Here is a 26,561-nt window from a genome sequence, read left to right as displayed (position 1 = left end):
CACGCTCTTCACTTGACAGAGTGCTGTTAGCGAAGGAAGCGAACAAAACAAATACTGCAACTGCTGCGAAGAAAGAAGTAATATTAATAATATCTGGGGTTTAGCGTCGCAAAACCACGGTATAATAATGAAAGACCCCATAGTGGAGGGCTGCGGAAATGTCGACCACCTGGGGTTCTTTAACGTGCACCTAAAGTCTAAGTAGACGGGCCTCCAACACATTCGCCTCCTTCGAAAATGCAGCCGCCGGCGAAGAAAGAAGGGAAGAGAAAGTAAGTTAGCTCTGCTGCAAAAACAACACCTGCTGGAAAGAAGAGCGGCAACTGAAAATCATCCTGTTCTTTCATCTAATTTACCGATTTTGGCCTGCGATACTTACGCAATGCAGACAGGGCATAGATATTTTTTTTTCAATTTAAATTTCATTTAGTTTTCGCCCAACTCCACTTTAATGTAACGTATCCAATGTGCGAGAAAATCGAAAGAGTGAAGCTGCTTAGATTATGGCGGCCTTGAGAAGGAGGCAGCTGCGGCATCTCTCTGGATTTATTGTTGTTCGTGAGGGCGATGGGCTCCCGAAGATTGTGTTGGTGAACGCGAAGTAAACCACGTGCGTATTTCATGCAGATAACGGCTAATGTTCCCACTGGTTGTAGCAAAGTGAGACACTTTCAACGTTCAAAAAATCAACCATAAAATTGCTGTATGTTCCTCTCCAGGTTTGCTCTTCCTGTTTGCTGGGAAGGAGGCCAGAAACATGCCAAATATTATGGTAATATCTGTTTTTCGTGCCCGTGAAAATATTAAAAAACTGCAATTTGCAAATTTCTGTGGCGTTTTGAACCGCTCCCCCCCCCCCCCTCATCCACAACACACTGGTACACTGCATGAAACTGCCAGACAACAGCCGTCACAAAATGGCAACCGAAGCGACGGTTGAGACACCAATAAAAACTTCGCCACGTGGCCAACGGCGCCAGTTTTTATATCTATAATGTGAGCTGATGGTACGCAATAAATATACAGGTTTCGGGCATTTGTACAAAATTTATTCGGTGATTTGATGACGTTCGAATTCTCAGGTATCTGTACACATGTTCATCCTGTACATTAGGAGAGCGATTTCTGAAAAAAAAAAGAGAGGTGAACATTAATAGCAAGACACAACCAAGACATTTAATATAATACCTGTATCAATATATAGCAAGCTATGCTAACTTACAGTAACGGGCAGCAATATATACTCAAGTTCAGAGCTTTCCCAAGTGTAAGAACGCGAAATGAATGGCGAATAATGTACACGAGGGCAAAACTCAGTAGCATATGATACATCGCAGCCAGCACTACCATAACGCAGAAAGCTGAATAACGAAGTATTCATTATATTTCTCTTTCCGTCATGTCTTAGAGACCCATTTTTTTGTGAACGCGCACGTAGCCTTCGGCGCACTGCTATCACCCATTTCATATTGGATTATAACAGACAATATGTACTCACACTTCTTCCTGCGGAGGAGTGCGGTGTAGTCGAAGGGAGTGCCAAGACCATAGCCGTAGTTCAGGCCGTAGACACCGATGCCGTGGCCGAGGGCGTAGCTTCCAGCGCCATAGCCCAGGGTTCCAACACCATAGCCATAGACTGGAGTGGTCTGGTAGGTAGCGAAGGCTGGGGCAGCGTGGGCAATGGTAGCAACAGCTGGTGCGTGGTGGACGGTGGTGGTAGCAACAGCTGGAGCGGCGTGGATGGCAGCGACAGCTGGGGCTGCGGCGTAGGTGGCAACAGCTGGAGCAGCAGCTACAACTGGAGCAGCCTGGTGGAAGGTGGTAGCAGCAGCTGGAGCAGCAGCGACGACTGGAGCAGACTGGGTGTAGGTGGTGACGCGGGACACAGCTGGGGCAGCGGCAACAGTGGCAACAGCTGGAGCAGCGGCAACTACTGGAGCAGACTGGTAAACCCGGGTGACAGCTGGGGCGGCAGCGACGACTGGAGCAGCCTGAGTGTAGGTGGTGACGCGGGACACAGCTGGGGCAGCAGCAACAGTGGCAACAGCTGGAGCAGCGGCAACAACTGGAGCAGACTGGTAAACCCGGGTGACAGCTGGGGCAGCAGCGATGACTGGAGCAGCCTGGGTGTAGGTGGTGACGCGGGACAGAGCTGGGGCAGCGGCAACAGTGGCAACAGCTGGAGCAGCAGCAACAACTGGAGCAGACTGGTAAACCCGGGTGACAGATGGGGCGGCAGCGACGACTGGAGCAGCCTGAGTGTAGGTGGTGACGCGGGACACAGCTGGGGCAGTGGCAACAGTGGCAACAGCGGGAGCAGCGGCAACAACTGGAGCAGACTGGTAAACTCGGGTGACAGCTGGGGCAGCAGCGACGACTGGAGCAGCCTGGGTGTAGGTGTCGATGCGGGACACAGCTGGGGCAGCAGCAACAACTGGAGCCGACTGGTAAACCCTAGCGACAGCTGGGGCGGCAGCGACGACTGGAGCAACCTGAGCATAGGTGGTCACTTGGGACACAACTGGGGCAGCGGCAACAGTAGCGACGGCTGGGGCAGCAGCCACAACTGGAGCAGACTGGTACACCTTGGTCACAGCTGGGGCAGCAGCGACAGTGGCCACAGCTGGAGCGGCAGCCACGACTGGGGCAGCATGGTAGGAAGTCGAGACGGTGCGGGTGATGGCTGGAGCGGAAATGGCGTAGCTGGCAGCTGGACCAACGCCATAGCTAAGGCCAGTGACGGCATGACCGACACCGTAGGTTGGGAGGTAGCCAGCGAGAGTGCTGGAGACCAGAGCCAGGAGGACGCAAGCACGGATCTGAACACAGGTGTAGCAAAAGCGTACTATTTAGGTATTGTCGCCTTTTAAGCAAAGCACAAGGGTTGTTCTCTTATGGTAACGTCTATATGAACACAGAACGGAGGGGGCAGCAACGTCCCTCCTAATGGACATCCATGTAGCTTGAATAAAACTTTAGCGTCACCAATATCATCCAAAACTCCGCAGACGTTTTTATACGTGGCTAGGATATTAACATGACCATTTTTCTTGCATTTAAGCCAAGCACACCACACTGTTCTTGTTCTTATTGCGGAGGCGTCGTATGGCTTCTAAATTACCGTATATGTTCTGAACAACAGTGACTCTTCTGAGGATGCTCAAGGGCCCGTAGAGACCCATACCTTCCATGATACAATCCATCACAGATAATATACTGCCGTAAAGGTCGCAACTATTTTCTAACTGTATCCTTCCTTACAGCCATAATTGCGACTGGCGTTAAAGAGCCTGCGTGAAAGCTACCTAACGCTGTCAATAAAAGTTAAATTGCCTTTCATTTCAGTCTACCAACACGCCTTAATTTGTAGTCTTATTTTGATATTTGTTTGGTCTGAACGTAATAAAGGAACCATATATAACACAACCGCACACCATCGAGTCCACTCAGTCAATTATGACTCTTAACAAATATCCCTTGAGAAGCTCAAACAAACTACAAGGATTACCATGGTTGCAGTGGAGAGCTGTCGGCGTACCAGTAGCTGCTGACTTTCTGCAGCTGGGACACTTGCTTTTATACTCGACAAAGGCCATTCTGGAAAAAGAACAATGACGGAATGTGTAGGAAAGACAGCGTTCACCGCGCCTTTGACTTTCGCACGTCCGGTTTCGTACCTGACTGGACGCAATAACAAGGGAAACATTATCAGGGGAAAGATTCGCGAATAATGCTCTTGCGCGGTCAATGGTACTGAGGAAACTCTCGCCACAGATGTTGGGTCATCCTGAAGGCCGTGTCCTGTTGAATTTCGTAACAACGAGCAGCCCTATCATGCCACATTTTTCTACGACACCGCTTTCACTAATGCCGTCATTTGTATTCTGTCTTGCAGCTCACTATGCTCGACATAACAATCAAGGGTCACACAAGATGCCTTCAAAATTTTTAAATGTTTTTTTTTGCTCAAGGATATGACATCGTCTCTCTATAGACGCTTAAAGCTTGGGGGCATCTCCCCAGTCTAGTTGCGCCTACAAGTTTCGCGCAATATAGGTCACTGCATTATTTTTGCTTCAAAACGCGCACGGAATACATTCGACTTTAGGCGTTCTATGATGTATCTATTGATGGTCACAAGTTTTTCACACTTTCCTTCTTTTTAGCAGACATTAGGCTCAACGTTGAAATGGTAATGCGGTTGACATTGCGGCGCCGGCCCAGCGTGTTCGCTCTTAAATAAAAAGAAGTTGAGTCTTACATCCAAGTGTGATTTAGTACGTGCCATTCTTTCCGTTAGTGCTGCCTAATTAATAATAATTGTTGCAGTGGCGTAGGCAGAAATCATTTTAGGGTGGTTGCACCTCCTTCATCCGACATTGGGTCTGGGCAGATAAGTGGGGCCGAGTGCCATTTTGGGCTCTGTATCCTATGGGAAAAAAATTCGGTGGGGGGGGCATGGGCCCGGTGTGCTCGACTGCGACCGTCGGGTCAGCAGTCGAGCACCTTAACCACTAGACCACCGTGAAGGGTCGTTAATGCTGCTTTAAGGAGTCTGCTAATTCGTTCCTTTTTTCAGTTACTGTCGCCGCGGCAAATATCGCTAAAGCATCAGCGCAGGGTGACAGCTGTTGGATATCTCGCGCCAAATTGGCTACTTCAGTACCCTGTCTGGCAACGACAATTTCAGATAAGCTCTAAGACTAACTTCTGGCTGCATTGAACTTCTAGTCTGGCGCATTTAGTAGTTATTTAATTATATATGCTGATCAAATGAATCGTTTCCAAGGTTCATTGTCGTGTCAACCGATGCGCGAGTACATCCTCCCACGCCAGCAAGCTGGTGCGCATCGAGGCCCCAAAACGAAACGCAGCTAGGGCCCGCCTGCAAAGACGAGGAGCCGAATTCCCCAAAATTCTCTTTCATAAATGCGTTTTCCCATTGTTGAGCCACCTTCGCTGATCATATATCCAGCATCGTTCGGTGGCTGAAACATCCTTTTACGAATTTTTTTGCCGTGAGACGTTTTTGTGAGCACCGGCCTAGTGGCGTGGCCGGAAACCTTTGTCGTGTCATGAGGGGGTGGCGGGGACAAGTTTGTGTGTGCGCGCATATACCGCAATTCCATACCCATTTTCTAAACCCTTATGAAATGCAAAAATTTCAGGGGTAGGGAGGTTTTCAAGCCACCGAGACTCCCCCCTAGCTGGGCCCCTTGTAGAGACGGAAAGATGAAGTCGCGCGCACGTTGGCGAACGCACGGCTATCACGCTGCTCAGCAATGCGGTCTACGTCAGCCCGTATCGACCGGGGGCGGGGGAGACAATCCGGACTAGCTTCCACGTTGTCGCAGAAGTACACCAAATAGATACGTTGTTGTTGCGATAAAAATGTGGAAGTTTGTGTAAATTTTATTTCGGCCTTATACTGGATACCTTGGACAAAGTGCAGAACTAGTTGGGGCTGCAAAGTAATGCGGTCAGGAGGGAACAAGGGCATGGCGAGCTCTCCCGAGCCCCCTTTCCCGGCTCCATCTTTGCAACTTACATCCTTACATCTCTGCTGAATTCATGCTTGGCATGGGAATATATTCATGAGTAAGAGTCTCCACCTGCAGTAGTTTTTGCACCCTCTACGGTTATGCGAAGATCAGGAAGCGTCATGAATTAGTGGACCAGAAATTCACAGTGGCCGTAGAGCGCGGAGCCCGCGATCCCCGTAAATTTTTGTCGCCGTGTGTCCGTGTAGTATCAAACTCTTTAAAAAACTTGAGAAAGGCATTAAATGCAGCAATCACCGCCCCTTAACGCCTTTACTACGTTTTGATAAGGTTTTCTCCTTTAGAATAATATATGTAGGGCAGTAAATATTGTCGTTACTACATTTTTTTGTTTTGTTTTACATTCTGCAGCCTCATTGAGGCTATTGGAGGAGTGGGAAGAAAACAACAACAACTAATGAATATAAATGAATCCAGATATTGTTTAAGTAGTAAGGAACGGATGAATGCCAAACAATGAAAGGGCTTAAACCTCGTTTCAAGAGACTAATATTTGTGATAAATATTGAGCGGACTACATTGCAAAAATTACTGCGATTTTATACCTGCTTTGTTCAAAAGAGAGCTTTTGAGCATACCCGATGTAGGATTATATATATATATATATATATATATATATATATATATATATATATATATATATATATATATATAACATTCTTGTTACCTTGTTTTTCACATCCTAACAACGAAGAGGACAGGGGGTAGCCATCGCCAGGCAGTCTTGACAACTCCTTCGTTTAGCAAATACGTAACATTTATAATATACGGATCTTAACGGCCATGCCTTTTCGCGCGGTCTTTCTAACACGTCATAGCTAGGTTTCGTGCGTGCGCATAGGCCTGCGCAGGGTTCCCCTTCAGGGGGGGGGGAGCGAAGGTTCGTCGCAGCGCCCCCCTGTTAGGGGAATAGGGTGGGGCGGCCGTCCCCCTGCCCCACCCGTGCGCAGGCCTATGTGCGTGCGTACTGTAGGCAAAGGTGTGCCTTACTCCAATTTTTCCACTTCTCAAAAAAATATAGATAAGCCTATATCCGAATAATCTTCTTTACTTCATGGAGAGTACAATATATAGGGGTGGACCTATACGCGTGCTGGATATATAATCGAGTAAGTACGGTTAGTTGACATTTTCAAGCATCTTCCTGAATATTGTTATGAAAATGCAACTGATCTTAAAACATTTCCCGTGGACCATCCAAACGATTTATTTTATGCCCGCTAGGTACAAACTCCGCCACGTTTACTTTTTCATGATAAGCAACAAACTTAACATAAAGTTCTTAAAGGGGCCCTGCAACAGCTTTTAAGCATGGTTAGAAAACGCTGCCGATCGGTCGTCGAGGCTCCCGAGGACCCGCGAACTCGCAATGCCCATAGACTGTCACGCCACGAAGCGGAAAGCAGATGTAAGGAGGAGGGTTAGCAGACGACAAACCGGCGGCCGCTCCCTAGTTCGGCTGTGCTAGCCCGATTGACAACGCGTTGGTTGGAAAGAAACGGTACGACTTTACATGTTTCGTTAATCCGTGAACAAACCGGGCTGTTCGTGACAAGATAAATTTGATTCTTTTTTGAGAGACGCGAAGTTTTCGTGAAAATACTTGGTGAAGCGCCCTCGGCAAGTCGTGCTGCCAATGATGGCACACAGCGTACACATTTCAGTTCAACGAAATTTTCTGTGGCCACGCAGGTTAGGGAACTACGGCTGTCGTGAACTACGACCAAGTACCGGCCGCGTTGCGGGCTCAATCTTGTCTTGAGCTGATGCATTACGACGGAGATTGAACGTGATTGATTGATTGATGGAATATGTGTAACGTGGACCCCAGATGGCGAAATTTGATCGGCAGCCACGCGATCAACGTCGTCCTTCGCCCGTATGTTGCTTTCACAGCCAGCGCTACGCTGCATGTTTGTTACTTTGTACCCATGTGGCAGCACACTGCAAGCAAAGTGTTAAATGAGCCCTGAACGTGAAGAAGTTGAGGCAGCTCTCGGAGGTGAAAATTCTTTCGATTGATTTTGACAGTGGTATTCAAGGAGACCATGCACCTTGACGACGATGATTTTTCATTGGTCATTGAAGGCTTTGAAAGCACCAATAGCGACAGCGTCGATGAAGATGCTACAGCAGCGATTCTCTTTAAAGTGCTTTGCTGGTTAACCATCTGTACGGCAAGCTTTTCACAATCGTAAGTCACTTTGACTGTACTTGATGTACGATAGTGTTATGATCAACATAAAAGCATCACTTTGCTGATGCGATGTACGTAGTGCAAGTTTTGTGGTCGCATGCTGCCAACAAGCTAGACGAGCTAACCGAAACGAAACGTGCAATCGCGTCCGCAAGCCGCGCCGCTCAGTTTCCAAATGAACTTGACCATTACCCGTCCGAATGGCTTCGTTGTTCAGAAATTCTTCGTCGTTGCGAAGAGCTTGCGTGCGCATTCGTTTCGAGGTGCTCGTCAAACCTGCACCCGAGAGAAGGGTACTGTGCACTCCGCCTTCATCACCACACAAGTAATGATGACGCAGCAACATGTTTAGAAACCATCGTTAGGCCGTCGTCGGCCCTGTGTAGCAACGATGGCGTTACTCGCTAGTGGCCTATTACTACGGCAAATCCTACAGGCAGGCGCGGTACGTATACTTGGAGTGATGTTCAGTTCATACGTTTTCTGTAGCGCGCACAGGATTTCATAAAGCATCGTTCATGGGCGGTAACGGAGCTGAAATATAACCTGTCACACCGTGGTGAGTAATGAGGTAGCGAGCATTTCGCACTTTTATCGGTTTGGTCGAGTATTTTCGCCTGAACCACTTCAGCGCAGTTCATGACCTCATCCGGTGAAAGTGGCACGGTCCGTGCGTCCGCACGTCCTATCTGTTACTATGCAAACAAGCGGGTTGGCCCTCCTTCGGGCGCCATCTTAAATCGCACAGCGCGCCACCTATAACTCGTGTGCATTGTGAATAGCGCAACACGTGGCCTGGGATTTATAAATTCTCACAGTCAGCTAAAAATCACTTCCTCTTCTCTCTTCAAGTGATGCTATTGACTCAAAATCACTGCGTCACTGACACAGGTCCCACGCCGTTGGTTGATTTGAACATGGCGCGCTCGGTAGTTACTGCGGCCGCCGCGGGAGGCCGTAACTTGCTCACACGCGCGCGCGATGGCACTGAAAGTAGGCCGAGCGTTCGAAGAAAGAAAAAAGAAAATGTGCTCAAGGTCACGAGGCGTGTGGCGTAACTGATTGCCTGTGCAACTCTTCCCTGCTTAGCTTCCAGCGCTTTCGTCAGGACGAGAGAAGCGAGAAAGCAATTAAACCGTGCGATAATTCTTTGTAACTGCGCTCGTATTCAACTGATTCTAAAAGTTTTTGCAGTGGTCGATTCGTGAGGAAATAAGCTCCTTTGTGAAGCCATTCAATGGCTACTTGGAAAGGTGTTGCTGCAGGGTCCCTTTAAGATGCGGTGTGAAATATCTGGAGAGCTTGTATGGATCATTTTATATAAAGGCTATTGCGCATTTACAGAAATTAAAGCCTAAACGTACATAACCGGCCACAAATCTCCTATTTGACTGCACTGAAAAAAGTGCACTCGAAAGATTCAAACATTAAAGTGTATTACAACAAGGTAAAAATGAACTTCCTGTCAATATTTCCTAAATATCTAATTTGAGTGCACAAAATTAGCTTGAGAAGTAAAATCTCGTGCAAATTTCTACAGACCAGGCGTGCCCGTGTCAAACTTACGGTTCCACGGCTAACTTCGAAAGCGTGTACACAGCACGCGTGTCCTTTTACAGCGAAAGCTGTTATGAGATCATTTCACCGGCCGTTTTTGGCGCCGTAGTTGTCCGCCGCCGCCGCCGCCGCTGTCGCCGCCGCCGCCGCCGCCGGTGTCCGTAACCAGTATCGCTCGAAATAAGAAAAAACACGAAATAAGAAAAAAATTCCAGGATGGAACCAGCTTCGAATCGGGGCCCTCTGCGCGTGAGCCCAGTATTCAACCTCTGAGCCACGCCGGTGCTTGAAGCTGCTTTGCAAAAAGATCCTATACAGGCTTCATGTCGGGAAGGAACCACATTAGCACATGCAATATAGCGTGGTAGAAGAGTAAAATAAGCACCGAGCGTCGCACAACGCGAATTCTGTAACCAGGCGTCACACAATGCGAATTGCGCGACGAGTAGGTTGTTGAATGCTTCCAACCCATTAAAAAGGGCTCTGCCATAATTCTTCGTCGTCAGGCACAGCATTAACAAAGTGCGTATAATGCCTTACATGCATTTAGCAGGTACCACGGCTCTCCGTAGAATGACGAAAAATGGCACAGTGCCTGCTGCCCTACTTCTCAAAAATTACAATGATTTATAACGTAGTGGGTTCTTCGCAAGTGCACTTGTATTGGTTGCCAAGGAAGCCCACAAGCGCATGATCCATTTCCTCGGGGTCTCAGTAAAATTACAATGATTTATAGCGTAGTGGGTTCCTCGCAACTTCACTTGTATTGGTTGCCAAGGAAGCCCATAAGCGCATGATTCATTTCCTCGGGGTCTCAGTAAAATTACAATAATTTATAACGTAGTGAGTTCCTCGCAAGTGCACTTGTACTGGTTGCCAAGGAAGCCCACAAGCGCATGATCCATTTCCTCGGGGTCTCAGTAAAATTACAATGATTTATAGCGTAGTGGGTTCCTCGCAACTTCACTTGTATTGGTTGCCAAGGAAGCCCATAAGCGCATAATTCATTTCCTCGGGGTCTCAGTAAGTTCTTCGCCCCCCCCCCCCGCCTCTCTCCCACGTCAACGTATGTTATACAGCATGACGGGAGAGGGAAATAGCGACAGGGCGTCACCCAATGCAAATTACATAACTGGTGGGCCGTTCAAAGCTTCCAACCCATTTCAAAGGGCTGAGCCATAATTCTTCATCGTCATCAGTCGTCGCTTCAACAAAGTGCACATAATGCCTTACAGACGTGTAGCTGGTGCCTCGTTTCTCCGCAGAATGACGAATAATGGCTTAGTAGGTGCTTCCCAACTTCACAAAAATTGCGATTTATGGCGTAGTGGGTACCTTTCTAGAGTACTTGTATTGTAGCCCCAAGAAAGCTTACAACGGGCTCTAGAAACGCCGCTCTTGCAGCTTTCGCTGTGACTGTGCTGCGGTTTCAGCGCAGGCCTGGCGTTTTTTTCTACCTGCCAGTATGTTCGTTCGATCGCTTATATTGTGTGCGCAATGGTCTAGCATGTTATTAGCACATATATTAAAATATCTTAGAGGGCTTTAAATATTGTCCGAGTTTTAAATATTCCCCGTTCGATAAATGTCTTAAAGCAACATCAGATGCCCAAAGCAAACATCCGGAAAGCAAAAGTTATGCTTTCTGTGTAAATACTGAATGCCATTTCATGTGCCTTCACAGTTATGGACAGGAACACAACATTTGCAGGAATTCACAGCTGCCTTAGTATTTTCCCAAATTCCAGCTCCGCTCCTCCGTTCTTGCCCTACATCCTTACTTAACTGTTACGCAATAGCTAATTGCATCTGTACATAGCGCTAAAGAAATTCATATCTAAGAAATGCGTTAAATTGTGCAACGTGAATCTTGGCGACGCTGGCAAAAGCCCTCCGTTCGTTTCCTGTTGTCTTGTTGTACATTTAGAAGCACTGCTCTTAGGCGCCCATTCCTGCAATGAGGGCGTCGCCATCGCCGCTGCGGGCCGTAACTAATACACATTAAAAAATAAAATGAGAAAAGAATACTCAGGCTCGCATGGGCTTTAAACCCCGAGCCCTCTCAGTGGCTGTCGAGCATTCTACCACAGAGCCATGCTGGTGCTTGAAACTCGTTTGCAAAAAGACCCTATAAGGCGTCATCTCGCACGAGGAATCGCGTTACCCTAATATAGCAAGGCAGAATAGTAAAATAACAACCAGTCATCACACAATGCTAATTGCGCAATGAGTGAGTGGTTGGTTTAATGCTTCCCACCCACTGCAAAGTTCTCAAGCACAACTGATTGTCATCAGCAGTATGCAGCTTCAAAAAAAGTGCACATAATACCTCATAGATGTGTAGCGGGTACCTCGCTTAGCCGCAGAAAGACGAATAATGCGTAGTGAGCGCTGTTCTACTTCACAAAAATTATTATTTATGGCCTAGTATATACCTTGCACGTGTACTTGTATTAGTTGCCCCGAGAGAGTTTAAAACGGGCTCTAGAAAGGAGGACGAAAGGGAGCAAACGCGTAGCTCTAGAGCGCTGGCAGTTTATGTGGCAATATGTGACGAGTTACATTGCTGTGACTGCGCAAAGCCAAAACTTCAAACACAGTTGGCGTCGCCCCAACACGAAGCTGCGGTCAGAATTCGCATTAGGCAGTATCGTAATCGTCGGAGATTTTTTTTTTCTTTTTACCCTTCAGAGTCAAAAGGCGGTTGGCCTGCCAACCTGCATCAACACCTTAAGTGTTCGTCCGTTTTCTTTGTATCGATTTCGTCTCGCCTCGACTTTGCGAAACCGAACATATAATCAACGAGAACAGAGCGCCGAAATGTCAGCAGCTCTGTTGACGGTTCTGGCATTTCGCCATTAATGTACGCAACGCTGCTTCCTGGTCTTCCATTACATGTACGCGATGCCGATGTCTGTTACGTAGCGGCTGCAATAGAACATTTTGCGCGAAGTCTCGTCTTGTGAATTTTAAACAATCAACGCGTTATATTCACCTGAAACGCAAAAAAAAAATACGGCCGTATTAATTTCTTTTTTCTGCACTATACCTCATTTGATTTCCATCCTCAATCACTGCGCAATGAGAAGCTACATGATGACGCTGAAATCGCTTGCAAACAGTGGGGACACTTTCAGCGCGTCCGTGTCATCCCTCCGTGGCGCCTTACCTTTGCACGCGTCCATAACGCTGTTTCTTACCGGAGAAAGATAACTTATTACAATGACGAAATCAGCATGATTTAATATTCATTAAGAAGCATATCTTTTTATAGCTAAAGGTCACCCGTTTAAACCCGCATGCCAAACTGTACAATGCTTTACATTCAACCATAAGATATACAGGAAAATACCATTTTAACGAACGCCAGTTAAACAAACTATTCAGTTGTACGAAGCTTTTGTAAGTCCCCCATGAAAGTGCCACGAAATTCAGTGCACAGCGCATTTCCCTTCTACGAACACATTACGTGGCATCACCATCGCCTCCCAAGTCATGTTGACCATTTCGTCAAGGAAAACCGTATTTTTTTAGCATAGCCTTACCGTGGCATTCGCGATCCGCTCCTCCAAGGCGCGCCACCGGAGCTAATAACGGTGGCTATGATTTTACGTTGATAACGGCACTTCATTACCACGCGACGAAAACAGAGCTTCGATTGGCCTTGAAGTCGATTGGCTGCTTAAGTAATTTCGAAGCCAGCCACAGTCATAACCACGGCGACAGCTGCAGCCTAAACCCTACAGCCGCGTGCTGGCTATCTTCAGTAGGAAACGGAAGCGCATGTCTCTGCATAAAAAACTGACCGTGTTGTGTAGATGCACGTATTCTTTTAGAGAAACTGAGGTTATGTTCTGCCCTGAGGAAAGTTGTGGCGGAGTAGGTTCATGAGACATTGGACACAGTAACTTGATTCGTGGCAACTGCTGTATCTTAAGAGCACAAGTATAGTAAAATATACTACTGCACTATTGACAAGATCACTAATAACCATAAACTCGCTTGGAAATGACAGCCAAGTAGACGAGAGGACAACCGCCACCGCAGCACAATTGATAGAGCATCGGGCGCGTTATACGAAGTTAGCAGGTTCGGTCCCTGGCGGCGGCAAGTTGACTTTTCATTCACTTCACCTTCTTCACATCTATTACAATTACTACAATACACTTTAAACAGTACAGTTAACTTCCCCTATACCTTCGTTGGCTTAGTTATCTCGTGGTTTTCATTAAATTTGTGTCAAACAAAGAACGAGCCGTCGAAAATTTCCCCTTCTTTCAGCATGGCAAATAAGTTAGTAGAAATTTTATTTGAACATCTAATATTTCCTTCAGCTTGTGATAACAAGCAACAACAGAGCAGTTTCAGTTTAGCGAACTTTCACTTTAACAAAGTTTTAATGGGGTCACTTCAAGTTCGTTCAAGCGCATATTAACTCTATACCGAAATACAGCACTGAATGGCGCAGTACTTCGTGATTTAATAGACTGGACATTCTCATTATTATATGACTAAATGTTGTTTCAAGGTAAATATTACAATAAAAAAAGTTGGCAGATTACACGCATTGTGGGAATCGGCTTCATGCGAAGCAGTCTGCGAGTAGTTCTGGGCTGCATTTCCTGGCTCTGAGCCAAGCATTACGAGGTGGATCGACGTGTTTTATTGCGACAGCAATTATATGGACAGTCTCGACGGGTTTTTGCCGTCGCCGTTGCGGTCATATCCTTCCGGTATGAAGTCCAAATTGATAAGATCCCCTCGCGCATCGTATGTTCTACGGCAGGTATAAGTGCGCGAGTGGGGGCGACGAACGCGGCCGAAGCAGAGATCAAACGGGCCGGCCCATTTCCGTCGCTTGGAGGGTGCATGCGAAAACATCACCCCGCTCGCAAAGCCTGCCGTCGAAGCAGACAGGAAACGCCCTGCCCGTCTTTAACGACCATGAAAAGACACGAGGTGGGAGGGAGGTGATTGCCGCGTGAGGAGCAACTTTCAACTTTGAATCTGAGGGCGCGGTCGCGATTGCTGGCGCGCGCGCTATCTGGAAAGCCATCACAGCGGGCGGCTTGTATACCCTTCTACGTGCTACGTTCTCAGCGCGAAGGGAATATGCGGCGACCATGTTTCCCTGGAGCGGCCGTATTCGCTTACACCAGCGTTTTGTAGTGACGCGAGATCGGATACAAAACAGTTAGCTACCAACCTCACTTCGGATTACACAACAATTTGTTGCTATCGCACTGATTGCTTTGCCCTTGTGGTGAAACTGTGATTTTTGCAAGCGTTTTAGTTGTGTGCCCATCGTGGGCTTACCACGCACCACGGAAAAAGAATTCTTGGAGGCGAAACTGCGCCGCTCTTTCAGGCCTGCTAATAAAGTCATATAATCGGGCACAGCTCTGACGCGTTCTAAATCGAGAGAGTCCGCTAGCGGAGAACGAAAAACGCGCGCGTCGTCCTCGCCGACGAAGCTCGCCGGTTCAAAGGCATTGGGCGCCGATTCAACGTTCGCGCTTTACGCCCAAGGGGGTGCGTTTCTGGAGCGTTCTCGTCGGCTTCATATTTTTCGGTAAATTAACGAAAACAATGGCGTCACATACAGGAAAATTACCTCAGTGATATATCTTGTCAGACGCAAAATCCATAATTTTTGATAACGTGAACTCGAAAGTTTAGGGGTAATTTTAAAGGCAAAACTTTAGATGCCTCATCAAAGGCAAAAATTGATCGTCGGCGTCGGCATCCCTCGTCGGCGGCGTAAACATGAGGGATAAAAAAAATCATAATCACGTGATGACGTCTCCGCACGACGTTAGCATGGCGTCACACATCGCCAAAATGTGTGCCGTTATCATGACGTCACGATGACGTCACATGATGTAACGTCGTCACAATACACCGTCGCTTCGCATGGCGTCCTTGATCGGCGGGCCGATCAAGGAGGCAGTGCAAAACAAGGTGAGGTGCAGAAGCTTGTGTGGGTCAGGACAGACACATCGATTGAAGAAAAACGAAGATCACTTTCGCCTTCGAGTCGTCTTAGTCTAATGCATAAGGGACCCTGTGAGTTTTTTTCAAAGAATGATGGGACTTCCTTTCCGAGAAGTGCTTCTCGCAGACGTAGTCACGAGGCATCAGCTCTCGATCCTTCCTTGGTATGACACTAACCCACGCTTCCAACCTCATCGAGTCATTAGAAACTTTGATGGTTATTACCTTCTCCTTCCAGGATAACGTACCGACACATTTCCGCCCCATCCTAAAGTAGCACTGGTGGAAGTCTGCAAAGTGCTCTTTTTTGTTCATCGAGCAATACTTCTTACTCCGTGCCTTTGTTACACTGTGTGCACTCAGGTTATAGTACATACGTCCGTATTATCGAAACGAAGTGCACTTTACGGTGCGACGATGTGAATATCATATGTAACTTTCGTAAGCGTATTCCTCCAGGGTCGAGCAACCATGGACGTTAACCTGAGATGACGCCTGCATCGTGGAAGTACATATGCAGTGCTTATTGCTTTGTTATAAAATTAGATAGTCAGCACCACAACCATAATTGACGCTGCACCAACATTACGCCTACACAGGGTGTTTTCAAGAGAAGTTTCTAGACCTAGCGTGGCTCTGTGGTGAATACCTGACTGCCACTCAGAATGCTTGGGTTCGATTCCTGCTGAGATCCTCATTTGCATTTGTCGGGTCAACGCAGCCGATGCAGGTTTTTTTAGCGCTCTAGCATTTAAATTACCAATGTCAGTTCTCGCCGCTCCGGGCTAGATACCAACTGTCAATCACCTGTGGCGCATACCCATACAGCACGACCCGCTGTAAACGGGTATGTGCCACACGAGGAAGGTTTGACGACGTATGCGACAAGGTTTTTCCCGTTGGCGAAAAACGTTGTCGCTTACGTCGTGAAACCGTTTCCTCGTGAGCAGATAGTATATTATTGAAGCCCTCTTACCCTCCCATGCCGATTTTGGTCTATACCAGGTTAAGTAGATCACAAGAGCACCCAGACGTTGGCGGATAGATAGATAGATAGATAGATAGATAGATAGATAGATAGATAGATAGATAGATAGATAGATAGATAGATAGATAGATAGATAGATAGATAGATAGATAGATAGATAGATAGATAGATAGATAGATAGATAGATAGATAGATAGATAGATAGATAGATAGATAGATAGATAGAAACGCTCAATGTGCATTTTCTTCGCTAAGAAATGCTTCACATTTAAAAACTTTTACAGGCCTACAAAATAATCACCGTTGGCTACAACTAGCATCTGACATCTTTTGAAGCTCTTAGACGCTTTCAGCGACAGCTTCTTCTGGAATGTCTCGAGGCACGGTAGCCAGTGGTCTTTCATATCCGCAACATCTCATTATAATACCTTCCTTTCCGTGTGAAAACCGCTTCCACATTCCTGTACTAATCTGTTACAAACAGGTACAGTGAGCGAAAATGCCAGAGAACAGCTGTGATCAAGTGCAAACTGCAGCGCCTCTTGGGACGCGAGTGAAAAGTGCACTGCATGGTCAGAGGTGCGCATTCATGTGTCGATTCGTGTGTGTATACGGTCAAAGATACAGATAGGCCTCGGGCATTTGTACAAAATTTATTTGATGACTTGGTGATGTTCGACTTCTTCTCGCGTATCTGTACACATGTCCATCCCGTGCATTAGGGGAACAATTTCTGGAAAAACAAAAAGTATAAACATCAACAACAAGAATCAAATGACCTTTGACAAAACAATGCCTGAAATAATTCATAGTAATTATTGCTAACATAAACATACCGTGATGAGCAGTCCCATATACACAAGTTCAGAGCTTTCTCAATGGTATGAATATAAAGTATACGAAAGCAAATAGATTAGCATATGATACACTGAAGCCAGCGCAACCGTAACACAAATTCCACTGACTACGCATTGATTTAAGGGGTACGGATACAAAATTCGCGGCCGAGATAGCCTGCGGGATCGATTCATTCGAACATGCGAATATCATCTGCAAAATATCAACAGCCAACATAGCTTGGAAGGTATTTATGCAAATTTTGAAGTTTGCGTGTGCGCTCGAGCACCGCCCCCTCAAAACTAACCCATGGTGATCCCCCTACTTCTCTCACGTCCCCACGCTGCAGTCAGCCAATTTATGATGACGTCACAGCCGCCATTTTTCTTTTTGCCGCGGCGCACGTTTTGAAAGTTTTGTATTTGGCGCCACTGCTGTCCCGTTTCCTGTTCGAATGGACTTCTTGATGCGTACCGTGAGGAATTGCGTCACAGCTCTGTGTGCTGACGTGGTCGAGCGTTGCACACGCTAGGTGGTGATAGTCGCTCCCGTCGGCTTGTCATTTTTGGAGCTCTCTAAAACCGAAACTGAGACTTGTTGGTAATGAGGAGCCTATAGTTAATTATCTGCCAGCACGGCAGCAAACGATGTGCCGTGTTATGGCTAACAGGCCCCAAGAAACACACTGCAGCAAAAAAAACGCGATGCTAAAATTTTTGTGTCAGTGCCTCATTAAAGTATTTTTGCCGTCATGTTTTTGAAAAGTTTTCTTATTGCTCTTGTCAGCACGTGCAGATAGTGCATTGTTTTGTGCTGGTTAATATTACAATTTACGAAACAATATGTACTCACACTTCTTCCTGCGGAGGAGGGTGGTGTAGTCGAAGGGAGTGCCAAGACCATAGCCGTAGTTCAAGCCGTAGACACCGATGCCGTGGCCGAGGGCGTAGCTGCCAGCGCCATAGCCCAAGGTTCCAACACCATACCCGTAGACTGGAGTGGTCTGGTAGGTAGCGAAGGCTGGGGCAGCGTGGGCAATGGTGGCAACAGCTGGGGCGTGGTGGATGGTGGTAGCGGCAACAGCTGGAGCGGCGTGGACGGCAGCGACAGCTGGGGCAGCGGCGTAGGTGGCGACAGCTGGAACAGCAGCCACAACTGGAGCAGCCTGGTGGAAGGTGGTAGCAATAGCTGGAGCAGCAGCGACGACTGGAGCAGCCTGGGTGTAGGTGGTGACACGGGACACAGCTGGGGCAGCGGCAACAGTGGCAACAGCTGGAGCAGCAGCAACAACTGGAGCAGACTGGTAAACTCGGGTGACAGCTGGGGCGGCAGCGACGACTGGAGCAGCCTGAGTGTAGGTGGTGACACGGGACACAGCTGGGGCAGCGGCAACAGTGGCAACAGCTGGGGCAGCGGCAACAACCGGAGCAGACTGGTAAACCCGGGTGACAGCTGGGGCGGCAGCGACGACTGGAGCAGCCTGAGTGTAGGTGGTGACACGGGACACAGCTGGGGCAGCGGCAACAACCGGAGCAGACTGGTAAACCCGGGTGACAGCTGGGGCGGCAGCGACGACTGGAGCAGCCTGGGTGTAAGTGGTCACACGGGACACAGCTGGAGCAGCGGCAACAGTGGCGACAGCTGGGGCAGCGGCAACGACTGGAGCAGACTGGTACACCCGAGTGACAGCTGGGGCAGCAGCGACGACTGGAGCAGACTGAGTGTAGGTGGTGATGCGGGACACAGCCGGGGCAGCGGCGACAGCAGCGACGGCTGGGGCAGCAGCCACAACTGGAGCAGACTGGTACACCCTAGTGACAGCTGGGGCAGCAGCGACGACTGGAGCAGCCTGAGCGTAGGTAGTCACTTGGGACACAGCTGGAGCGGCGGCGACAGTAGCGACGGCTGGGGCAGTAGCCACAACTGGAGCAGACTGGTACACCTTGGTGACAGCTGGGGCAGCGGCGACAGTGGCGACAGCCGGAGCGGCAGCCACGACTGGGGCAGCGTGGTAGGAGGTGGAGACCGTGCGGGTGATGGCTGGAGCGGAAATGGCGTAGCTGGCAGCTGGAGCAACGCCATAGCTAAGGCCAGTGATGGCATGGCCGACACCGTAGGTTGGGAGATAGCCAGCGAAGGCGCTGGTGGCCAGAGCCAGGAGGACGCAAGCACGGATCTGAATACATGAAGCAAAAGGGTACTTGTACGCTTCGTCGTCCATGAAGTAAAGCACGAGTGTCATTCTCTTGTGGCAACATTTATATAAACAATGAAAATAGGGGGCGATGACAGTCCTCTCTTAATACGCATGCGCAGAGCTTTAATATAGCTTTCGTCGGACCAAGATTATCCTAACCTTTGCAGATGTTTTTATACACGGCAGGAGTTTGAGCGTAGCCTTTTTCCGGAATTTAAGCCATACACGATCGCCTGTTCCTGTTCTTGTTGTGGATGCATCCAAGTTGTTTCCAAATTACTGAGATGTTACCAGCACTGATTTTTCGTAAGTTGCTCCAGGGTAATGAAATACCCATACCAACCAAGATACAGTTTATCATAGGCAATATCCGTCCGTCTGCGTTACTAGGGTTTCCTAAAGGTATGCCTCCTTACAGCGGTTGGTGATTTTCAGTTAATGTCTAACCAACTCTTTAACGTTATCCAGCACGTGTTCGATTTTTTAGCGGAATAACAATGCAAGATACATACTGTCCGGCAGCTCAGGAGGCAGTTCATACTGGTAGGCAGCTGATATTGTCTCACAAGTCGTGCTTCACGTTAAAGATAGATACAGATCAGGGGCGTAGCCAAGGGGGGGGGGGGGGGTTGGGGGGTTCAAACCCCCCCCGAAATTTTTCAGTTTTCCATGTGTATATATACACGCACACATACAAACACACGCACGAACATACATAAAAGTATGGTTGAACCCCCCCGAAAAAAATTTCTGACTACGCCCCTGATACAGATGTATAATGCTGGACATAACAAAATTGATCAGTTTTTATGATTAAAAGAAGTGCCAAATGCTACTGCTCTTAAACAATTGAATAAAGGCCATAGAAAGATGCTTCAGATCCAATCCTAAGGAAACTGAAAATCACTTCTCTGCGAGGACTCATTCTTTGAAAACCACATATCTGTTTCTGCATAATATGATTTATCACTGTAATATATAGCTGCAATAAATGTATGAAGAGTAAACGCGAATGAAACTGATTTCTTTTGAGGATATTTCATAGGAGCAATGTTTAGAGAGCCCAAGTGAATGCTACCTCAAGCTCTCAATAAACGTTGAACATCCTGTCATTTGAGATCACCATGAGCTACGGCCTTAGAAGCCTTATTTTCGCATTTGTTGAGTCTGAACGTAATAAAGGCACCATTTATGTATAACTGGTACACAGTCGCCTCCACCTAGTCAATTGCGACTCTCAGCAAATATCCCGGGAGAAGCCCGAACAAGCTGCAAGGATTACCATGGTTGTAGTGGAGAGCTGTCGGCGTACCAGTAGCTGCTGACTTTCTGCGGCAGCGGCACCTGCTTTTATACTCGACAAAGGCCATTCTGAAAAAAGAACAATGACGGAATGTGTAGGAAAGAGCGCGTCTCACCACGCCTTTACCTTTCGCGCGTCCGGTTTCGTACCTGACTGGACGCAATAACAAGGGAAACTTTATCAGAGGAAAGAAGATTCGCGAATAATGCTTTTCGCGGTCCCTGGTACTGAGAAAACTCTCGCCGTTTATGCTACGCCATCCTAAAAGCCGTGTCCCGGCTTCTTGAATTTCGTCACAACGAGGCATCCTATCGTGAATGTGAATACGAAGCCCCATTTCTGACACCACTGCCGCTAATGCCGTCATTTTTATTCAGTATTTACAGCTCATTGTGCTCGACATAACGATTGAGGGTCGCAGAAGATGTCTTCGAAAATTATGCGTTTTGTTTCTTGCTCAAGAACATTAAATCGTCTCTTTGTACTCGTTTCAATCTTGCTGCCTCTCCTGAATCTATCGCCAGTTGTACTGCAAATTTCACGAAATATAGGTCACTGCATCGTGTTTGCTTCAGACCACGCACGGAATAAAGTCGACATTAGGTGTCCTGTAATGTATTCATTGGCGGTCGCAAGTTGTTCATACTTTCCTTGTTTTTCGTACGCTTTACCCAATACACTGAACTGAGGTGGTTGACATTGTGACACCGGTGCGCTGTGTTCATTTTCTTTGTACTAACAAAATAAAATATAGTCATAATTGTTGAAATGTGATGCACTTCATTCTTTCAGGATTTCGGATATCGTCAGGATTTCGGATATCCACTTTACTTTCGAAATAACTTCGGCAGACAACCCTCGCAGGTCATTTTGGCCACATTTTCCTGATCCCAAGGTCATCCCTAGCAAGTCCCGAAGGACCAGGGTGTCGGAACGAAATGTTTTTCGTTTCGGTTTTAGTTTCGTTCCACCGCAAAAAGTTCCGTTCCGTTTCTGTTCCGGAACGAAAAAAAAATGTTCCGTAACGGTTCGTAACGTTTTTTTATGGAAAAATTTGAAGCTAAAGTAATCATTAAAAAAAAAACATTTGATTTGTGAAGTAGTTACTTGCCTTCCTCCTAAGAAAGCGGGACAAGGGTAAAACACGTTCTTCACAGGAGCGGAAGTAACTGTACGATGAATTCCTACCAACTACCACAACCAGTATACCCTTCAAAGTCATAGTATTTAGTTTTTCCAAATTCAATCACGATTTTTAGTGGGCTCAGTGCTTTGTGTCAAGGGAGTCAGCACGATCTCAGAAGCAGCACGTCACTGAATGCACTCTGTGATATGCGAGACCGCTGTTTTGATAGAAGATTGCCAGGCCTGCGCGGATTGCGCAGCACAGTCACAGCGAAACTTGGAAGGGCGGACTTTGTAGAGTCCGTTGTAGAGTCTCTTGGGGCACCTGATACAAATACACATGCAGGGTGCCCACTACATCATAAATCATCGTAATTTTTCTGAAGTACCGAAGTTCCCACTATGTCATTTTTCGTAATTCTTCGGAGAATCGTGGTAGCCGCTACACATCTGTAAGGAATTATGTACGCTTTGTGCTGTGGCTGATGACGATGAATTATGGCTGAGCACTTTGCGGTTGGTTGGAAGCATTAAACCACAAACTCTTTGCGGAATTAGCATTGTGTGATGACTGGTTGTCATTTTACTCTTCTGCCACGCTGCATTACATATGTTAACATGATTCCTTGCCCGACATGACGCCTGTATAGAGTATTTTTGCGTTATAAGTTATAAGTTTTGCGTTATAAGTTATTTTTGCGTTATAGAGTTATAAGCACAAGCGTGGCACTGTGGTGGAAGACTCGACTGACACGCAGGGGGCGAGGGTTGAAATTTCATCCGATCCTATAAATTTGTTTCTCATTTTATTTTTTCTTACTTCACGCGATAGTGGTCACGGACACGGGCGGCGGCGGACAACTATGGTGCCAAAATCAGCTGTTCTGATCTCATAAGAGCCTTCGCTGTAACAAACTTCAGCGCCGACAATACCCTCTCCACTTTGGCCTGCGTGACAGGCCCGCAAAAGTCCACTTGCGCTAATATCAACATCTCTGGTTGCCACTGTTTTCGTTTTTCGCACAATTTCAACATATCTTTGCTTTGGAATTGCTGCCTGAGGTACGCGTTAATACTGTACCCTGAGATATGCTCACATTGCATGAGCTCAGTTGTGCCGGACTGCGAAGTTTTCTCGTGAACCGAAAAAGGATTGAAAAAAATTTCGGTTTCACTCCGGAACGAAATAATAGATAAAGTTTCGGTTACGTTTTCGTTCCGGTCAAAAATATCGTTTTTTTCGTTTTTCGTTTTCGGTTTTCGTTCCGTTCCGACACCCTGCGAAGGACACACTGTGGACATGACAGGGAGATTAAGGGATCTATTTCACTCAGGGTGTTTTCTAAGAGCAGTCTTCATTGCACTTTCTTACACTCTGAAATTGGTAGAATGCACTGAAATTGCTAAAATTGGGCTAAACTACACCCACAAATACTTGTGACGAATTGCGTTTCTGACCAGAAGCACCCAAATTAGCACCTGGAAGCAACGAAAACCTTATGCATGATTAAAACTTCTGAAATTGCGGCAGTTTCAATAAATGAAATTCCATAGACGGCAACATCTAACCTAAACGTCCGCTTGTGGTAGAGAAACTCTTGAGCCAAGTGCATTGCAAACACACATCTTTTTTATTTAAGAACAAAGTTGTTCAAAAAAAACACGTACATTGCATACTGTGACTAGGCATTGCGTAAGAAATGAGAATTCATGCTCATTTGAGCAAGAAAGAACCGGTTTAAAAAATATTGTTTTTTCCTCAGATTAAAATAAAAGATGCAAAAGCAAGACGAGCGTGTCATATGAAGGCTTTGATTCTATCTGCACCAAACTTTCATAAATATCAAATCAGTACACTCACATCATCATTTGAACAAGTTTGCCTTTACAAAGTAGCCTGTTTAACCCAACTTTTAATTACACTTGCCGCAACTATTTGCTGTCCTAAACAAAAACTTGCTTTGAATAGTGCGGTCTGAATACCAGTGCCAAGAGAGGATATCTTTAGCATATCCTTTGTGGGACATATCAGCTTAAATTGCGCTGGATGTCCGACTGCTATCTCTTGCAAGTCCGTTGATGTCCACGGATGTTGGGAGTTGTTTCGGATGTCCGACGGATATTGCGTTTTTATGGGGTGATTCTTCTTTTCAGCTACCGTCCCAGCGACGTATGCGACGAACGTATCGGCGTTAAATGCAGCCAGGGATATCTTGCTAGCTTTAGTCTTGAACTTTTTAAAAAAACTTATGAATTCGAAGGCCCCGTACTTCCCGTCCTTACTGCTCCCTTTATTTGTGAGTGACCCTACACGTACCCGCGATTTGTAAACAGGATAAATTGGCGCTTAGCATGGAGATAACTCATTGCAAATAGTCTGAGCCTGTAGCAGTTTTCGTACCCTGCACAGTGATGGATAAAACAAGGTGCATAGCTTTTGGACTAACAGGTCAAAAATTCACACCAGCAGTACAGCCTGCAGCCCGTAAACTCCCTAATCCTTTTTTCACTGGGTGTCCGTGTGCTATCACAGCAGATGCGCAATAGGGAAAGCCTTAGAGAAGAGCTAAGGCAGGCTGTATCGCAATGCGCGAAATTTCACAAGAATTAAGCAATTCTTCCACGTCTCTCAATTCCCTATTCCCTTTCTATTTATGAGCCGGACCACCTCACCAGAACAATTAATTCCCATGTTCGGACAACTTCCTCGTTATACGTATTTAACATAGGTAATTTGTCTTTTTTTATACTTTGACTATAATAAGCTTCATGAGTGCCAATATATTGCCGTTCGACGCTCAACGTTAAAAACGGATCATTAAGATAAGCGCCGGTTCCTTCGTAATACAGTTATGATTTCAACCGAACTCGTGTACATAACAGGAAAACTTGTTATTTACAAAATAAAATATGTGCAGAATGGTAGCTCATCACTTACGAACTGCGTTTATTTACAATAATATATGAAGTGACGCACCTATGCCCCGGTCTGAAACATATACTTGAACTTACCTCTATTTCCATCTTTTACACTAAATAATGAAGAGTACGTTAAAGTGAGCGCTCGATCATTAATTCTTCAGTTACGCCGCAACATATTGTGTAACTGTCACTTTAGTAAGTGTCGCTTCTTCATCGATGTCGCATGGTGCATGTGGTTGCAATGCGCATATGCGTAACGCGTATATCCGCACAAGAGCATATTTTCGCGATCACACGTATTAGTGTAAATTCGCACGTTTCTTACGCAAACCTGTTTACATTAGCGCACTCCTGCGATTGCGCACCCTTTGTGTGAACAGAGAAAGAGTGGAACCTTCTGCCCGGTTTGGGCTAATTGCTTAAAGAAGCAAACCGAAGAAATGATTGAATGTTTGTTAAAGCTGACTGTTCATGTAAAACACCGCGCGGGACATCACGGGCGCAATAAAAAAAATGTAAGTAAATGCGTAAATTATGCACATAGGCTTTCAAACATAGGTTTTCGATGGTGAGTGCTTCTCCGATGCAACAATGCAACACTACACTAAATCTTTATTGGTATTGCAAAAGTAGCGATAAAAATGAGTCTGCATAACTTTGTGTGTATTTAGTCTGTGGCAATTTGGTGCTTCATTCGTTTAATATTGTTACCGGTCATGGTACCTTCACGCAAGTGAAGCGTCCCACTGCTGAGCTGTAGGGCTCGGGTTCGATTCCCGGCCTCGGCGGCCGCATTTCTATGGCAGAAAAATGAAAAGAACACCGGTATGCCTATATTAGGTGCGCATTAAAGAACTCCAGGTGGTCCAAATCAATCCACAGTCGTCCGCGGCACCATGCATCGACATCATGGGGCAGTTTTAGCACTTAAAACCCCAGCGAGTTTTATTATCATGTTTCACGCGGGTTATTCATTTTAATATTGTTTTATTTTTAATTTAATCGAGGTCCTCATTCGCTCCACATCAGCACATGCGTAGGGATGTTGGGTTCTAACACAAGTTTGCATGAGTTTGCAAGTGTGCATGTAAGGAGATCCCGACAAATATTTATATGATTGGCAGCTGTACAGATTTTCATCTGAGTTGGTTATACGGAGGAATCTTGAATGATCAAGTCGTGCACATAACTGAAATAAAGCCTATCTGGCGATTTACGTTGTCTTAGCTAGTAAAACTGGTTTATTACCGTTTTACATTCAGACCTTGCACGTTATATTTTACGTAATAAGATACGAAAAACAGTTATTCCACATGTTCTCAATGCATACGTAATTGCGTTTTATAGGTATCCGGTTCGGTAACCCTGCATGACGTGCTCTGCCCTTGAAGCACTTATTCGGCTTCAATCTCTACAGTCCTCCAGTACCCGAGATCACTTTACTTCTCATGATTTTTTTACGAAATTAATCCGAAGAAATTGTTTCAAGCAATTCTTATCAAAAAAATATATCTTAATGAAGCAGATGCGAATGGAGTTGCTTTAAACGCATAACGTTTGTCGGCTTTGGCCAAATTTCGCGCCCCTTTGAACTACACTTGTCCGTCCTCATAGACCACGGAAACTGACCCTAAATGATGTTTCCAGTGCTACAAATTAATCTGTAATACCAAGACGCAGCCTAAACAAGTGAACCTATGAAGTCAGTTCAACAATTCACCTAGGTGTTCCTGCTAAACGAGGAGAGCGGTTCTAATAAATGAATGGGAGGAGGCGCCTACTCCTGCACGGCAGGAGACCCACGTACGTGGATGTCCTCCCATCACCATTTAAAAGAGATATGTAAACAAACAATTTGTATCCACGCTTGTAGGGCC

General features: G+C 46.4%; 1 protein-coding gene and 2 long non-coding RNA genes across 5 annotated transcripts; 2 read left to right on the top strand and 1 right to left on the bottom strand.

The window, feature by feature from the left end:
* Positions 1-1,028: 1,028 nt before the first annotated feature.
* Positions 1,029-20,704, bottom strand: LOC125758068 (ice-structuring glycoprotein-like). 3 transcript variants are annotated; one of them, XM_049414734.1, is made up of 5 exons: positions 20,617-20,704; positions 18,628-19,313; positions 18,364-18,495; positions 1,499-2,136; positions 1,029-1,125 (listed from the first exon to the last, which is right to left on the bottom strand). In XM_049414734.1, coding segments are annotated over exons 1-5 (1,461 nt in total). In that variant the 5' UTR covers positions 20,620-20,704; the 3' UTR covers positions 1,029-1,123. The 3 variants fall into 3 exon arrangements, with proteins under 3 accessions (XP_049270691.1, XP_049270690.1, XP_049270689.1); XM_049414733.1 differs by having other exon boundaries at positions 18,364-19,313; XM_049414732.1 differs by having other exon boundaries at positions 1,499-2,296; positions 18,419-19,313.
* On the top strand, positions 1,521-18,991 carry LOC119390308 (uncharacterized). Its single transcript, XR_007415794.1, has 4 exons — positions 1,521-1,617; positions 18,109-18,312; positions 18,364-18,495; positions 18,865-18,991. It is a non-coding gene; the product is annotated as an uncharacterized LOC119390308 (long non-coding RNA).
* LOC125758071 (uncharacterized) lies at positions 1,884-2,535 on the top strand. Its single transcript, XR_007415797.1, has 3 exons — positions 1,884-2,004; positions 2,137-2,268; positions 2,401-2,535. It is a non-coding gene; the product is annotated as an uncharacterized LOC125758071 (long non-coding RNA).
* Positions 20,705-26,561: the final 5,857 nt, after the last annotated feature.

This window comes from Rhipicephalus sanguineus, chromosome 4, assembly GCF_013339695.2.
Source record: "Rhipicephalus sanguineus isolate Rsan-2018 chromosome 4, BIME_Rsan_1.4, whole genome shotgun sequence".
NCBI lineage: Eukaryota > Metazoa > Arthropoda > Arachnida > Ixodida > Ixodidae > Rhipicephalus > Rhipicephalus sanguineus.
Note: the sequence above shows the minus strand (reverse complement) of the source record. Positions and strands in the feature narration are given on the sequence as shown.